Genomic DNA, 15,792 nt, shown 5'->3' with positions numbered 1-15,792 from the left:
TTTGTGCAGGAAACATAATTTTAGATGAGGATGCTGAGGAGATGGTGTGGGGATCCATGCTTTGTGTAATGCTAACAGGAACAGATGATACTGTGGAGTCCTGTGACAGCTAATCTAGTCTTGGGTCAGCTTTGCAGGCCAGCAGCAAGTTTGGCTCAGACAGTAGGGCTATAAATCACTTCCTCTCTCCTCAACATATACCCAAAAACAGTGAGAGATCACATCTGGCGATTCTACGAGATGTACAAACATGCATCTATTAAATGAATGGAAAAACATTTCCCTTCCTGGCGTTTTATTAAACTTTGAGTTTCAAACTTTATCTCAACCAGAAATTACTGATTCATTGTCTGTTCTGCCCCCTGCAACCTTTCACCAGTGCTGCAGGAGAATATTTTTCTTCTTAAACAAGTTGTTTAAAATAGCAGACAGTTAATTCTGGAGGGAAATTTACCACTTTGCTTCAGAAGTGAGTCCTGGAGTACTCTACCTGTTTGTCTGAGGTAGAACCTGGTACATCTATCCCACTACTCTGACAAATTAGATAAGTGTGTGAGCATAGAGTTTAAAAATGCAGAGAAGAAGGTCATTCTGCACTTTCTACAAATTCTTGCCTCGAGCATCTAATGTGAAACCCAAACTGTTCTGTTAGGGAAGACATGGTGCATCTGGAAATGCTATGTGCCATCTGTAAATATAGGGATTTATGAAGCTTTTGAATAGAGACTTAGAACAAAACATATGCATGGAGGTCTTTGGAAGGGAGAAGACTGAGTGAGAATCTAAATATGCTTTACTCCTTGATTGACTTGCATATTTGCCAAATCTCATTCTGGTTGTCAGTAGATGTTGAAACACGTCGTAGCTCTCGCCAACGTCCTGAGTTTGTGGGACTGAGACCAGATACAGTTTCTGGATGTGGTTTCCAGCTAGTCAACCACCTGAGGGGTTGACTAGCTGGTTATGAAAAGGAAAAAAAGGAACAAACCTAGTGGCTGTTTTATGAGTCCACATTTGAAGTCTTCGCAAGTGGACTTTCCTTCTCAGATAAAATGGGAAATATTTTGAGTGAAAAAACACCAACTCTGCACTTTGGAAAGACTCTTTGTATACAAGACATGATGGAAAGACACTTTTGATTGAGTCATAAAAGAAATTTGATTTATACCAGAGCTGTACTTCTGTCTTTCTTGTGCTCTTTGGCACCTGATGAGATAGTCGACATTTATGTGCCCAGGAAGATTCAGAACCTCCAAACAGGCACGCAGCAGAGGTCCAGGAAGAGACTTTTATTGTTCAGACCTGCACTCCAATTCAGCCACTGTGTCAAATGTTGGCAAAGCCTTTTTATCATCTGTGGTATAATATGCATATAATATCCCAGGCCAGCATGCACGCATTTTCTCTATCCCTCTCAGCTCAGCCTCCCTCACACACACAAACGCAGCCTGTCAGTTGGTGGTCAAGGACACGTTTTCCCAAGATAAACAAAACTCTATTCAAAAGCTGCAGCAGCATCAAACTTATATTTATTGTATCAGCTCACGGTCCACGCAGCCAGGAAATCTTTGTCTTTTATTTGCCTCTGATATGCAAGCTTGGCAGGTATTTCAGAGTATGCGCGTACCGTGTTCAGATATGCATCTCTGTGCTTTACAGTGTTGACATTGGAGGAAAGCAAGCCCATCCAAGACACAGATGATGCCCTCTGTTTGTGAGCACTCTAACTTTGGAGCTCATGAGTGTTATGGAAAGAAAACAAAGACTCTGGGCTCATTTTGTCATATTTTAGATGTATTTAGTTGTACTAGCTGTTATGTCAGAGATGAAAAGAGATGAAGAGATGGGGCTTGATAAGATGGGGACAGAAAAAGAGATGGCTGTGTGTGAGCATTCAGCCCTGTTGACTGTTTATTCTCCTCATGTGCTTTTATGTTCCAGGGTCCTGCTGGTACCAAAGGCGATAAAGGAGAAAGAGTAAGTCTTTCCACTGTTTTGCAGCTCTTTAGAGCAAATCTTGTTTTACTGGTTTTATTTTGCTGTGGAAATACAGTTATTTTTGCTGAAGTAAAACTTCTAACAATTACTCACTAATACCTCCCGCCCATGTTGTGGAGAAACCGCAGCGTACTGCAGCACGCAGTTACCATTTCCTGTTCGTCTTTTTGCACAAACGTTCACTCTATTCCTCTTGCTCTCCCTCAGCCTCGTTTAAGGCGCACCAAATCAAATCAGTGTTCATGGTCCAAATTTGCAGCAGTGCAGGGTCTGTATTTCTGCTGACACGGGAAAGAGGCCGTCACCGCCGAGGGCTTGAGAGACACGCAACTTGCCAGCTTGAATCGAACCTGTAATTCCTGTTTCTGCTTCGTTTTAAGCAACTATTGGGGACATTTGTACCCTGCTGCAGTTAATTTCAGTACAACGTGACATGAAAGGCTGGGAGAAAACGTGCGAGAGGATTTTTTTTTCTTAGTGTATATTTGGGTGAGGTGGCCCAGTTGTGATGGTAGGAAAGCTCTAGTGAATTGTGTAACTCTTAAACAATACATTTTTAATGCAATGTTATTTTTAATGTGTATTCTTGCTCTTATATAAACAAACACCTGATGCTCATAGTCAGAGAGACAGGGGTTCAGATAATCTGACATTAGGGGGCAAATTTAGTAAGCAGGACAAATTAGCAAAGATGCACTCAGTCGAGTGCAAGGTAGCCAGTTCACTTCAATAATGATCCACATTTTATCGAAAGCAGCACACACTTCAGTAGTACAAAAACAAGCAGACCTGCTCATCGGCGGTGGATGTTTGCACAGCTGTTCTCTGGGTAAATCCGACAGCACAGGTGGAGCATCAGAATAACAGCTGACCAGCACGATATGTGAGAAAAGACAAAGAAATATTGTCAGATTTCCATCATTCGCAAGTACTGCGATTGATGCAGGTATTAATTAAAGTAATATTACATACTCTAAGATAAAGACATTAATCTACACATTTCAGATCTCTATGAGTCCTGTTGAATGCTGCATTTGGTACATAAAAGCTCTGATATTAGCTTAAAAACTACATGAAAGTTACGCTCTATGTGTGTTTGTAATGAGATTTCCCTTCCTGAGTTCTGATCTGTTTCATTAAAATACTTGTTTTTTGAAGACTAGAAATATGGGACCATGCTCATAGCCCTGAGCCATCTACCAGTGGCAATTACACATGAATCCTGCTCGTCCATATAAATGAGACATGCTTCTATTCTCTGTGAAATTTGATGACATTTGTGGTAAATTACAAGCTACAAACCTTTTAAACATTTTCCTCTCTAAATTTTTGCTCGGCAAAACTGACACAGTGCCTCTTAAGTAACTACTGACAGCCACTTTTTAAACAAAATGACAATATGAAAAAAAATATGATAAAGAAGATCATGATAAAAAAATCTTTCTGAGCAGGTAAAGTCCCGTGTCAATCAACAATGGGACAACATTTCTCTCCCAAAAGACCAACAGCTGGTGTCTTCAGTTACCAGATGTTTATAGGCTGTTGTTAAAAGAAGAGGGGATGCTAAACATGCTGTTGCTGCTATCAAATTGCTAATATTTTTCCTAAAATAGTGAATACTTTTTAACATTTGATATTTTTTCTATTTTTATTGGGAATAATATATGGGTTATGAGAGCCACAAATCATTTTACATGCAATACAACGTCCCAAACGTTTTGTTATTGGCTTTGTAATTTCATCTTTTTTGAGATGTAGTCTGGGTTGTTTTTCACACCTCCTGTGTAGTACTCCTCATGACAAGTTAACTGCTTTAAAAAAAAAAAGATTAATTTTTAAAATACAAACTATAGAAGCACACTCAACAAAGTTAGCCCAAATAATTAGTGTAATTAAATCTGGATTTATATTTAATCGTCCAGTTTTCACGTACTTGCTATGGTTCTGGCTTTCTGTTTTGTGTCAGTGTGGAGTAAAGGTGGAGTACACTCATTAAACACCCATAAAAAAACACCCGCCCACCACTTTATCAACGTCTGGTCTGGCAGTTTATGTCTGTGTGGTTGTGTAAAGTCAGATCCTACGAGCTCTGTGTTTGTTCTTCCAGGGTGACGTGCAGTCCCAGGCGACTGTGCGAGCTATTGCACGTCAAGTGTGTGAACAGCTCATCCAGAGTGAGTAATCTCGATTTTTTACAGATTAACACGAGCATGCTTCATTACTTCTGATTATTTTTTTTAAATAACAAAACATACATGAATGTCAAAAGTTAAATCTGGGTGTTTTCAAATCATTCAATCTCCACCATCTATTTCAGGCCACTTGTCGCGTTACAACTCCTTCCTGAACCAGATCCCCATGCAGCCAGCGGTGTCAGTCCGAACAGTGCCTGGACCACCAGGAGAGCCGGGTAGGAGAGGCACCCCTGGTCCTCAGGGAGAGCAAGGTCCAGCCGGGAGGCCAGGCTTTCCCGGTACTAACGGCCAGAACGGGCAACCAGGCGAGAGGGGTGAGACATAAAGCTGTGCTCATGGTTAAAATCCGAGTTTGTTGACATTAGACAGCTCATGTCAACAGGCACACATCGGTCATTTTTTCCCCTTATCACTGCTATGGCTGAGGAGTCAACATCCCACATTTAACAGCATCAAAAAGACAGAAACTTGAGTATTTATTAGGCATGTGTTTGTGTGTAATATTTAGCAAGACATAAAGAAAAATACAGTCACAAGCCTTTGAAGTAATTTAACGTCTTTAAGACAGATAATAGGAATATTAGCTGCGAGATACACATGAAATAAAAACTGCAGTGAGAAAAGTAGAGCCCCTAGTGTGAGTTGCACTCTGAGTAAAATAAGTACCAATTTTCTGACTATGAGTACCATCAGATGAACCTGTCTGGTTCTGCTGTGCTCATTATTTCAGCTGTACATTGTCAGTGTCCAGACAGAAACCCGTCATCTCTGTGAATTATACATTACAAATGCTGAATTTTGAAAAGTTGCTTTAAACCCCCAAAAGCTCAACACATTGAGCTTCCATGTTTTTCCATGTCACTAATTATCAGTGAGAAAAAGAAAGGATTCGGGGAGGGGAAAAAAGCAAGAAATTCTCAATCCCGCCTGCTTGTTTGCTGTATTTTGTGGTCTGTGTAGGTTCCAGACAAACTCACAGTCAGCATCAGCGCTCCTGTGAGGTTCAGTCCAGGCCAGAAGACAGTAACTCTAATATCCATGAGGTCATTCCCCTGCCACGAGCCCTCAGAGGAGAAACAGCCTTTATGAGGCTCCATTCTCATCACGAAAACACGCAACCCACACCGAAGAACCACATGCTGAATGAGCCTGCGCACACACACACACACACACACCCACACACTCACACGGAGAAGGCTTTGGAAAGCTCAGAGCACTTGAACTTGTGTCAGGAAGTGTCAAGGTTCAGGTCTTTGAGTCTCCCTAATGACATTTATGATCTGTAGCCACTGGTCTACTACAAACACACTAATTTACTGTTTTATAGAACTGAAACCAGAGTAAGCATCCATTCTAAGATGTATGGCTTTCTTATGAACAGATGGTGAGCGCAGGGCTACCAGAATCAGGCTCAACATTAGAATATTTTCAGTAAAATTGACAGACAGTGAGACAATGGAGTTGCAATCATCAAGTTACAGTCATAATGAAGCCACCGTAGTAGAAAACGCATTTTTATTTGAGGTAATGTCAAATGTTTTCCAGCCTCGTGGTGCTTACTTCCTTTTTATTGATGCGATTGATTAAGGCGGTCGTAAAAGCAGCACGGCAGAAAATCTGCACATTAGTTTTATGTGGTTCTTTAATATTAGAGTGTACAAAAATATTCCATTAGGTCATTCGAACAGCTGCGCAGAGCAGACGTTGGGTTTATCATACATTTTATTGGGCTGATCACAGAGGCATAATTCATTTAGCAAATTTTCTATGAAAATATTCATATAATACAACGTTGGAAGAGCAAGTATTGGACAATTACTCAGAAGCTTAACTACTGATAGAGACAGTAAATGTAAGACCTACTCATCCGAACAAACAAACAAAAGTAAGAGGTTGTGCCATATTATACATTGTTTGGTAATAGTGTTCAAACTTAACACTTGTGAAGGTGCAATGAACTCATGTTACAGTCTGTAGACACCTTTAGGTTTGGGACATTTTGGAAGGACGACTACAACAAATGAATGCTTGAAACTACAGTTAGGCTAATAATTTGCATTTTTGTATTTTTGGCTCCACCGTGGTGGATTCTAAGCCAAACAACCAAGATGGGAATTATTATTTGGAATGTTTTTTTATACACTGTACCTCATTTTTAGACAATCTAAAGTAATTGGACAGCTGACTGAGGAGCGGATTCATGGCCTGGAGAGGCCCGTTCCTTTGTTATTTCATGAAAAATTGAGCAGACATATATGACATTAATTCACTGTTGAATTTGTATTTGATATTGTAAGTAAGGCTCAAAGAGATTGGCCATCATTAGACTTCAAAAACAAATTAACCTGTTTGAACATCAATAATCTGGTTCATTTGCCAAAAGGCATGAAGACAATTAAAATACAGATAAAGTGCATTAAAAACTCATAAAAATGTTTTTATTTGGCATTTTTAATCAGGAATAAATAAAAAAATATGGATCTTAAATATAACAGACAAATAAATAATAATATTAATAATAAATTAAATAACTCAGATGCAGTTGAAGTCTTTCAGATGTTCAGCTTTGATTCAGCAGGCTGAACAAAAAGATTGCATAAAAATGAGATGAGCTAAATCATTTTTTAAACACAATCCCTTCGTTTCAGTGGCTCAGAAGTAATTGGACAAATTAAATAACTGTAAATAAAATGTTTGTTTCTAATACTTGGGTGAAAACCCTTTGCTGGCAATAACAGCCTGAAGTCTTGAACTCATGGACATCACCAGATGCCGGGTTTCCTCCTCGATGCTCTGCCAGGCCTTTACTACAGTGGCTTTCAGTTGCTGTTTGTTTGTGGGCCTTTCTGTCCGAAGTTTAGTCTTCAGCAAGTGAAATGCATACTCAACTGGCTTAAGACAGTATGTATCTGAACACCTGTGCCACATTATCAGTAAACACGGGTTTCCAAGTACCACTGGCAGCCGTGCACGTTCAAGCCATCACACTGCCTCTGCCATGTTGTACAGATGATGTGGTATGCTTTGGATCATGAGCTGTTCCACACCTTCAACATACTTTTTTCTTTCCATCATTCTGGTGGAGGCTGATCTTGGTTTCATCTGTACAACAATATTTTTCCACAACTCTGCCAGCTTTTTTTTTTTTTAAGTCCAATCTACCCTTTTTTTTTGCTGAGATTTATGAGTGACTTACACCTTGCAGTGAACCCTCTGTATTTACTTTCATGCAGTCTTCTCTTTATGGTAGACTTGGATATCGATACTCCTACCTCCTGTAGAGTGTTGTTCGCTTGGTTGGCTGTTGTGAAGGGGTTTCTCTTAAACATGAAAAAGATTCTGCGAACATCCACCACTCTTATCTTCCATGGACGTCTAGGTCTCTTTGCTTGCTCAGTTCACCAGAACTTTCTTTCCTTCTCGGGATGTACCAAACTGTAAATTTTGCCATTCGTACTATTGTGGCAATTTCTCTGATGTTTTTTTTTTTTCTATTTTCGCAGCTCATTTTTTTACCTGCATGGAGACCTCCTTTGACTGCATGTTGTCTGTTCACAGCAAAATCTTCCAAATGCAAGCACCACACCTCCAATCAACTCCAGGCCTTTCATCTGCCTAACTGATGACATAACAAAGGAATTGCCCACACCTGCCCATGAAAGAGGCTTTGAGTCAATTACTTTTAGTCCCTTTACAAAGAGGTTGGAACTTGTTAAGGAGCTGAAATTCCTAAACCCTTCATCCAATTTGAACGTGGATACCCTCAAATAAAAGCTGAGAGTCCAAACATTATGTCCCTGTCCATTATATAATTGTAATTGTAATATGTTACAGCAAACCGGTAAAAAAGTATTAGGATGTTTACCTGCCCTTTGAGAAACATGTTGGTTCACCATCAGGTTCACCATTTACTCCACCTGTGCCTTCCCTCCTGCATATAAAGCTTATAAACCCTTAATCTGTGCAGACACCCAAGAGGACAGATGTAAGATGTGAATTTATGTTTAAATGTGCATCTCTTTGTTGGTTTCCAGGTCTGCCAGGAGAGAAGGGAGAAAGGGGGACTCCAGGGGTTGGGACTCAGGGGCCTCGAGGACCACCCGGATCTCCTGGTAAGAGACGAGCCCGGGAATACTCAACACTCTCTCTCCAGCGTTCTCCAAGCTACACATCAAGGCGCTGTAGCTGCTTCTAAATCTGATCATTTGGCATCTTTCTGCTCCTGAACATTTCTTATTGGTGTTTTCAGCTGGAGCTACCGTATGGGAGATATTCACTGTGTTTCCACTGAATAAACCACAGCGGCTTCAAATATTGAAACAATGGAATTAAATGGCACAGAGACTTAATCTGCTTTGGATTTACTTTACTCTCTGTTGAATCGCTGTCTGAGGAAAGCAAGCAGGCATTTTGGACCATGAATATAATTCTCTGTATTGATTTCCCGGTACGCTTTGTGGAATTTGAGGCTCGTGTTATGAAAATATGTCAGTGCTGGGATTTTCTGTTTACTGCGATCAATACTTCTAGAACAAGCTGACAAAACTTTGCTGTGATCAGATAACTAAAAAAAAAGGAAGCCCAAACTTCAGATTTTGAAAAAGGAAGTCTCTTCTAAGATGAGGGTGCTGAGGGGAGGTGTGGGGACCTTGTACTTTTCTGAAATATTTGTGGGATGATAATTTTAGCCCCTGGCAAAAGAAACTCCCATCCAAATATTGATTTCATATTTCTGCTGACTGCTGAAGTGAGTCCTGGTGGGGCAGTTTCTCCTGTGAAAACAGAAAACAGATGCCTCTGGCTCAGCGTGAGCGAAGAACTGTGTTATTCCTGCTCCTGCCCTCATGACATTCACCATCACCTTTCTTATCCACAAGTGACAAACAAACACTTGCTGCCTTCAGATCATGTTTTTCCAGCTAATAGAGGAGACAGGATTTAAAAGCCATTGAAGAGGTGATGGTACAGTGACAGGTTGTACACAGGCTGCCATTGTTAATTGTGTGGTTTTCCCTTTATTCCTTCACACCCAGCATCATCTGCTGAGAATCGTTTTACTAAATGTCAAACAAACACTTGGATTTTGGGAGTTTTTGTTGTTTTTTTAACCAGAACACTTTCCTTAATCTTAAGGTTTGCCAGGTGAAGGACGGACAGGTAGCCAGGGCCCACCTGGTCGACCTGGTAACCCAGGGACACCGGGGAGGCCCGGGAATCCAGGGACCACAGGACCAGCTGGTCAGCCTGGATACTGTGATGCAAACTCCTGTTTGGGATACAACGTGGGAGGTAAATATCATTCAACTTCATGCATTGGTACCATTTTAAATAAAGGGTGTAGGATTTGGCAGAGGTACATAAAACCTGACCAATATTGGATTTTTAGGACTGATACCAATATTTGTCAATTTAAAAAGCCAACATATTGGCCAAATGTTTTGGTTTTTTCAGACACACAAAACATATGTAGTTGAGTTCTTACTAAGGTAACATGAGATTGCAGTTGTATCACAGTTATAAACAGAATGAAAGATGCATGTTGCTACCGTGATGTCACACATTTATTTCTTAGTTACAAAAAAGCAGACGTGATGAGGAGGGATGGATCTGACCGCACACTCACTGGCTACTGATGTGTGATTGACAGATAATCCTCAATATTGAATCATAGTATGACCAAGATTTACAAAGCAGACTTCACATTTTATTCAACATCAGCAAAGAACCTATAAAATCATCAGGAAAGAAGTCATGTCAGAAAGACGTTTTCCTGCAGACTTCAAAAGGAGCGGAAGTAATCCCAATATCCAACATCTTGTTACTCATGATTTGTTTTTCAGCTAAATTCTGGTGAAAATCGTAAATACAAAAATGCTTAACTGATATATTTAGTAATTGTCAGTTAGGCTGATTTTCTTTGAAAATATGATGAATGCAATTAACAAAGTATAACTTAAAATTATGACTCACGATTGCAGTTACATTGGCAATACTGGTTCCCACGTGGAAGTAGTAGTACATACAGGTTTCTACAGGGAGTGTTACTATGCTGTACTTGTTTTTAAGGCTATTTTAAAGAGGTGTAAAAAAGTAATTCATAATTCCCAAAATAATTGTTATTGCACAAATGAAAAATGTCACTTTGATGAACCTCAATTTACATTCAGTATTCCTGTTTTCAGTGTAATCATTAGCTGTTGTAACCTGTCAGCTGTTTTAAAGCAGCAAATTCAGTCTCCATCATTGAGATGCCACTCTCAGATATTTAATGACTGGTTGGAACAAAGCTGCATTACAAAAACAGAGAACGAGGTGATCCACATATTTGTGTGTGCTTTGCTTTTCTGTAATAACTCTTTATCAAATCAAGGCAATGAAAAAGAAAGAGAGGTGCAGGAAACAAAAGCATCGGTGCAGTTGCCCTAATTTTCCCCCAGTATGGAAAAGCTAAAATTCCACATTAGATTTTAGGTTCAAATTATCAGCAAGAATCCAACTACAATGTTGTCTTATCCACACAAAAGGATCAACTGATTTCTCTTTAGGTTTAGTTATGTGTTTTTAATAGCTTCATATGGGGGGCATAACAGAGCAGAACGTGTGCTGCAGACAAATGAATACAAAAGCACATTCATAAAAAGTGTGCACAGTAGGTGAGGAGCTGCCACCAGGAATCGAAATAACATCTTGACTGGAATATTTTTGTGACCAGAGTCAAAACATGAAATATCCAGACCTTACCAAAACATTCTTCACTGCTGTTTATCCAGACTTGCCCTGATTTGTCCTTCTGTATTCGAGCGATATTACTTTTATTCTGAGCAATTTGGTTTATTTTTATGTTTGCTAACTTGCTGCTCTAAGCAGCTTAAACAAAACCAGGCCTGTTTGGTCTTTATACACCCTTATAAAGCATATTTTATATGTGTAAAACACTCAAATATTGTTTTCACAGTGACAGCTGTTTCTGGCACAGTTATTGTTCTTGTAAAAGTGTTCGGGGAATTTGAGAGCTACCCGACTTTTATGGCTGTTCCACTGTGAAGTTTATACATTCATGTCCACACCGATGGATTAAGACGTTAGAAGGCCAAAGCTATTCATCTGTATTTAGATCAAATAAAATATGCAGTTGCACACACGTCTTTGACGACATTGAATATTCATACCGATGAGGCCATTGCAGGGCTTTATAGGGTCTTGGGCCATCTCAGCTTGGACGTTACACGTCTAACAGACTCTGACAAGTTGCCCTGATGATGTATCATCGTCTAAAAGTAGCTGATAGATGAGACATTACTTCATCCATCAAACCAGATTTATTTTATAGTGATGGATTCCAGTCTGAATGGTGTCTTTTTGTACTTTATGACTTGCGAGAATCCTCAGTGCTAGTCCCAAATGTGCACAGATTAAACACAGCCTCCCTGACCACTTAAAATAAGTTGTTTTTTTTATTTTAAAGCAAATAAAATGCGGCCTCAAACTGTGTCTTTGTGACAAGTAGAATTTATTCCTACATTTGTATTTGTCAACCTGAATAGTGTAGTTAACATATCATGGCTCAGTTAGTGCATTACACAAGGATCAGTGTCACGGCTTCAAGATGATATATGAGGTTTTTAACCATCAAATGTCAGCCATTACCAATCTAAATATATGGAAAAAGTATAAAATATTACATCAAAGGATATATGTAAATTATTAACTTTAGTTTGGCCTAATTGATCTTATCCCAAACAAGGGTGATTAAAGTCCTTTTCCCACATTCCTAAGTTGTTAAAATCTTGTAAAATACACTATTTGGATAAAAGTACCGGGCCACCTTCACGTTACGCCTACAGGAGCTGCTCGGCCATGTAAACTCACAGTGCACACTTTCTGTGCTGATGTTAATTCAAAGGGAGGTTTTTCAAAGTCTCCAAAGATATTGAGTCAGCAGAGCGTCTGAGACTTTTACACACTGGCATTTGATGACCTCACTGTGTGACTTTACGTGATCTGTAACTATGTGGCTGAGTTGCTATGATTGATAAACCCTTGCAATTTGCAATAATCGCACTTGAAGCTGATGGGAAGAAACTTACTGCAGCACAGTTCCACGCTCAAATCCAGTGAGCTCTTCAGAACGACCCAAGCTTTCACGAATGTTTGTAAAGGAAGATTGCATGGTTAGGTGCTTGATTTCCTACACCTTTGGCAAGTCATTAAGAGGTGTGGCCCAATACTTTTTTGCCTACAACTAAACCAAAAGCTGCTTAGCTAAACATTAAGATGGTACAAAAGGCAGTCCAGCTGTCTTCAAACATACACACTTCACTGGGGTGCTGTTTGCCAAAATAATCTGGTGCATAGCCTTTAGAAAATGCACATTGGTTTATGGGCCCTTTAAGATGGTGAAAGACAGGATGTTGTTACTTTTAGACAGAGCAATGTGAAGTGTTTCACACTATATGTTATGCTCAAGATCAGTTTAAACTGTTTGTTTATATTGATCTTGTAAGAAAAATATGTTTTATGTAGATATAAATGGTGATGCATCAGAAAAACTGGCACAAGCTTCATAGGTCTCATTCCTTTAGAGCTATTTTTTCTGAATTTGCCTGAATGTACATTTTTGAATGTGTTGTATTTAACTGCAACAGATGTCTTCCTAAGATCTCAGTCAGGGTGACTCATAAGGCGTGTTTTCCTTGTCATCTGTTTTCCGTGTTAGAAATCTTTATTTGCACTTTCTAACATCCAGAAAGGTAAAATAAAGATCTGACACATTTTCTAAACATTCTCCAAACACTTTATAAAAATGTCACAGTGTTTATTTGAACTAATTTCTCAGTTTGTGCTTTTTGTTTCTCCTAAGAAGAAACATAGATTACAACACTGATATTTTTTTCCACCTCAAAAGCCACATCGAAGCAGCTGAGGAAGCACAGTCGGTGTCGTTTATGAGGTTTAACTCTTTTGGTTCACTGGGTTTTCTTTCTGATATGAAGTAACATCTTCTCTCTGGTTCTTTTTTTCCTTCTCTCTCCTCCCTGCATCTCTCGTTCTGAAGTTCAACAGGATTATAGGAATGACTACTGAGGAGCATTCTTGAACCATGCTCCTCTCCTCCACCTGTGCTCACCTCCTCCTGCGTCCTCTTTTAAAAAGAAAAGACTAAATACTGAAGAAACTCCTGTTATTCCCTAAAGGCTGCCATATTTCCTGGGATGGATAAGTCCTGACACTTTTGAAACTGCAGTCCCTGCAGCAGCGATTATCACATTTTTCTTCTCTGGAGACCTTTTGTTTTGTTTTTTTAGCTATTTCTAAGATTTTTTTTTCTTTAGGGTTTTTTTAAAGGCACATCAGTTTAAAAGCAAGCTGGTTTTCTCATTTTAGAAATCGTTACGCCGTCGTTCGGTGCAGGTTTGTACACAACCACACCAGATTTTCAGACTTCATGCACCCGTGAGTAAAGTATTTTGATAAGAACTGCTTCATTAAACTAGTTATTTTCCCGTGTCGAAGGAAAAATACGAGCAATTTGACTCACTTTTCCACAAAAAACAGCCCCCGCTCGTCGTCAACAGGACCACCTGTCGACAGATACTCGTGTATGCAAAGCTTTGCTGCCGCAGCCTTTGCTTCACCCTGCTTTAAACTCAGATCTCATAAAAGCTAATCTCATCTTTCAAAAGCCAGACAAATCAGCTAAATAGTGATGGATTGCTTTGATGTTGACTGGCTGCTTTCATTACTGAACATCCCAGCTATTAGTGCATCTCAGTTTCTGCAAGATGGACAGAAAATCTCAGTTTTTACGCCTGATATAATGTGATCATTTTCATTCCTGGAAAACTAATCACATCTGGGCGATACTGGGGCAGAGATTAGAGCCGTCTTCAGTTCCATTAAACTACTTCCTTATTAACCCAATCTTTTGGACTCTGTCCTGGGTCCTGAATCTGCTTCTGCAGAGAAGTCATTTCACCATCAAAGAAGTAAGAATTGTTGACTGGTTGAAATGATTTTAACCTGCTGTGAAGCTATTTCTGAATCTGTGCATGCCTCACTTTCCCACTGTGCTTCTTTTATACCGTACTCTTGTGTTGGCCTTAACCTCGCTCCACGCTCTTCTGTAGTACTGGCTTTGTGTTTGCTGTGCTGATGCAGAAACACTCTTCACTGATCCTAAATATTCCCACCACCCCAGTTCAAGCTTTGCCTCATGGCGCCTACCAGCCCTACAGTCCTCCCTACAATCAGCCACACCACCCTGCTGCAGAGGCCTACAACAACCGAGGAGGGGGTGAGGAGGAGGAGGAGCAGGACCCCTATTATCGTGGTTATCCCCCTCAGTACTACCCTCAACAGCCTTCTCAGCTGGCACACATCAACTACGGTTACCACTTCAGCCCCACCTACTCCGAAGACGTGGAGCTGAGGTCACCGGGCATCGCCGGGAGGTTTTTGCGGGATGTCGACGTAATGGAGGAGAGCGAGGATGGAGGACTTTAGATGAAAGACGAATTAAAGTCCTCAAGATAAAGATGTTCCCACAAAACGCAAGGAGCTGAGACATGCATATAAAACACCTGAAACTGTGGCGAGAACTTCCGTCCCTTCCCTCCCGTGTCCCCGGTGGGATCCCCCAGCCCCACCCCCATCAGGTGAAACATTGTAAATAGCTTTGTGGACTCTTGTACCATATCTCTGTAAAAGGGAGGTCCGAAAAGTGCCTGATCTATGTTTAGCAACGCCCATTTGATAATGTCAAGGTAAGACTTGTTCCTTCCCATCTCACAGCCGATTTAGCAACTTTTGTGTGGAGCTGCATGGAAGTGGAACCCGCGCCTCTTGTTTTGGTTGTAACTAACTGGGTTGTTTTAGTTCAGCTGGTAACATTTGCGCAGGCTGCTTTTTTATAATGATGAATCATGTTTCCTCTGGTTGTCTTTGTTTTTGTACCAACTGTTGAAAAGTGGTGTTCTTAGTGGACATGAAACCCAGACCAATCAAACTCCTTTCCCTGAACACTTAGAAGCACACTTAAAAAAAGATAATTTCTTTTTAATTTGAACATTGGCGCTTGTTACTGTTCTGGATTTTATTTTATTTCGGGGGGCTTTTGTGAATTTAAAGAACATTGTTATGTTCATTATGTTCCCTTTTATTTCTTATGCAAATTTGGGCCTGCTCACTGTGGAAGCTGTTTGCTCACTGGCTGAACTCTGACCTCTTTCTGGAATAAGACCTGAAGTCAGTTATTATTACAAAAAAAAAAAAAAAGAAGAAGAAAATCCTCTCGCCTCTCTGTGAAATCAATAAGAACCCCTCTTGCACTGCAGTCAGAAAAACAAGCAGCAGACGTGTTGCTACGAGCTGGTCCCGGTCTGGATTTTAAATGTCAACCGTGAATAGCTTTAATAAGGAATGTGTCTCGCTACCGCACCCTTTGGTACAATATGGACTTATTTATTTTCTATTTTGTTTGCTTTTATAACCAATAAATCTGTAATGAGACTACAAGAATTGGCTTTGGTCATTTGTTTAACAGCGCAAAAGGGTCAAAAACCCAGAGTTTACAACACTTTTGTAAAAACAACATTCGACA

General features: G+C 40.0%; 1 protein-coding gene across 4 annotated transcripts in view; it reads left to right on the top strand.

Moving 5' to 3' along the window:
- col14a1a (collagen, type XIV, alpha 1a) overlaps positions 1 to 15,727 on the top strand; it is a 161,131-nt gene extending 145,404 nt beyond the window's left edge. For 3 of the 4 annotated variants that reach the window (XM_085291185.1, XM_085291187.1, XM_085291186.1), the window contains 6 exons: positions 1,942 to 1,977; positions 4,106 to 4,172; positions 4,316 to 4,507; positions 8,228 to 8,305; positions 9,327 to 9,482; positions 13,249 to 14,349. In XM_085291185.1, coding sequence (XP_085147311.1) covers positions 1,942 to 1,977; positions 4,106 to 4,172; positions 4,316 to 4,507; positions 8,228 to 8,305; positions 9,327 to 9,482; positions 13,249 to 13,277 — 558 coding nt within the window. In that variant the 3' untranslated portion in view covers positions 13,278 to 14,349. Of the gene's footprint in view, positions 1 to 1,941; positions 1,978 to 4,105; positions 4,173 to 4,315; positions 4,508 to 8,227; positions 8,306 to 9,326; positions 9,483 to 13,248; positions 14,350 to 14,391 lie in introns of those variants that run through there. The other variant, XM_085291188.1, reaches the window with a different exon arrangement.
- The last annotated feature ends 65 nt before the right edge of the window (positions 15,728 to 15,792 follow it).

This window comes from Mchenga conophoros, linkage group LG11 (assembly GCF_057382185.1).
Source record: "Mchenga conophoros isolate Kocher_MC1m ecotype Shallow Benthic linkage group LG11, M_conophoros_male_GT1.1, whole genome shotgun sequence".
Classification (NCBI taxonomy): domain Eukaryota; kingdom Metazoa; phylum Chordata; class Actinopteri; order Cichliformes; family Cichlidae; genus Mchenga; species Mchenga conophoros.
The sequence above is the reverse complement of the archived record's forward strand: the minus strand, read 5'-3'. Positions and strand labels throughout refer to the sequence as shown.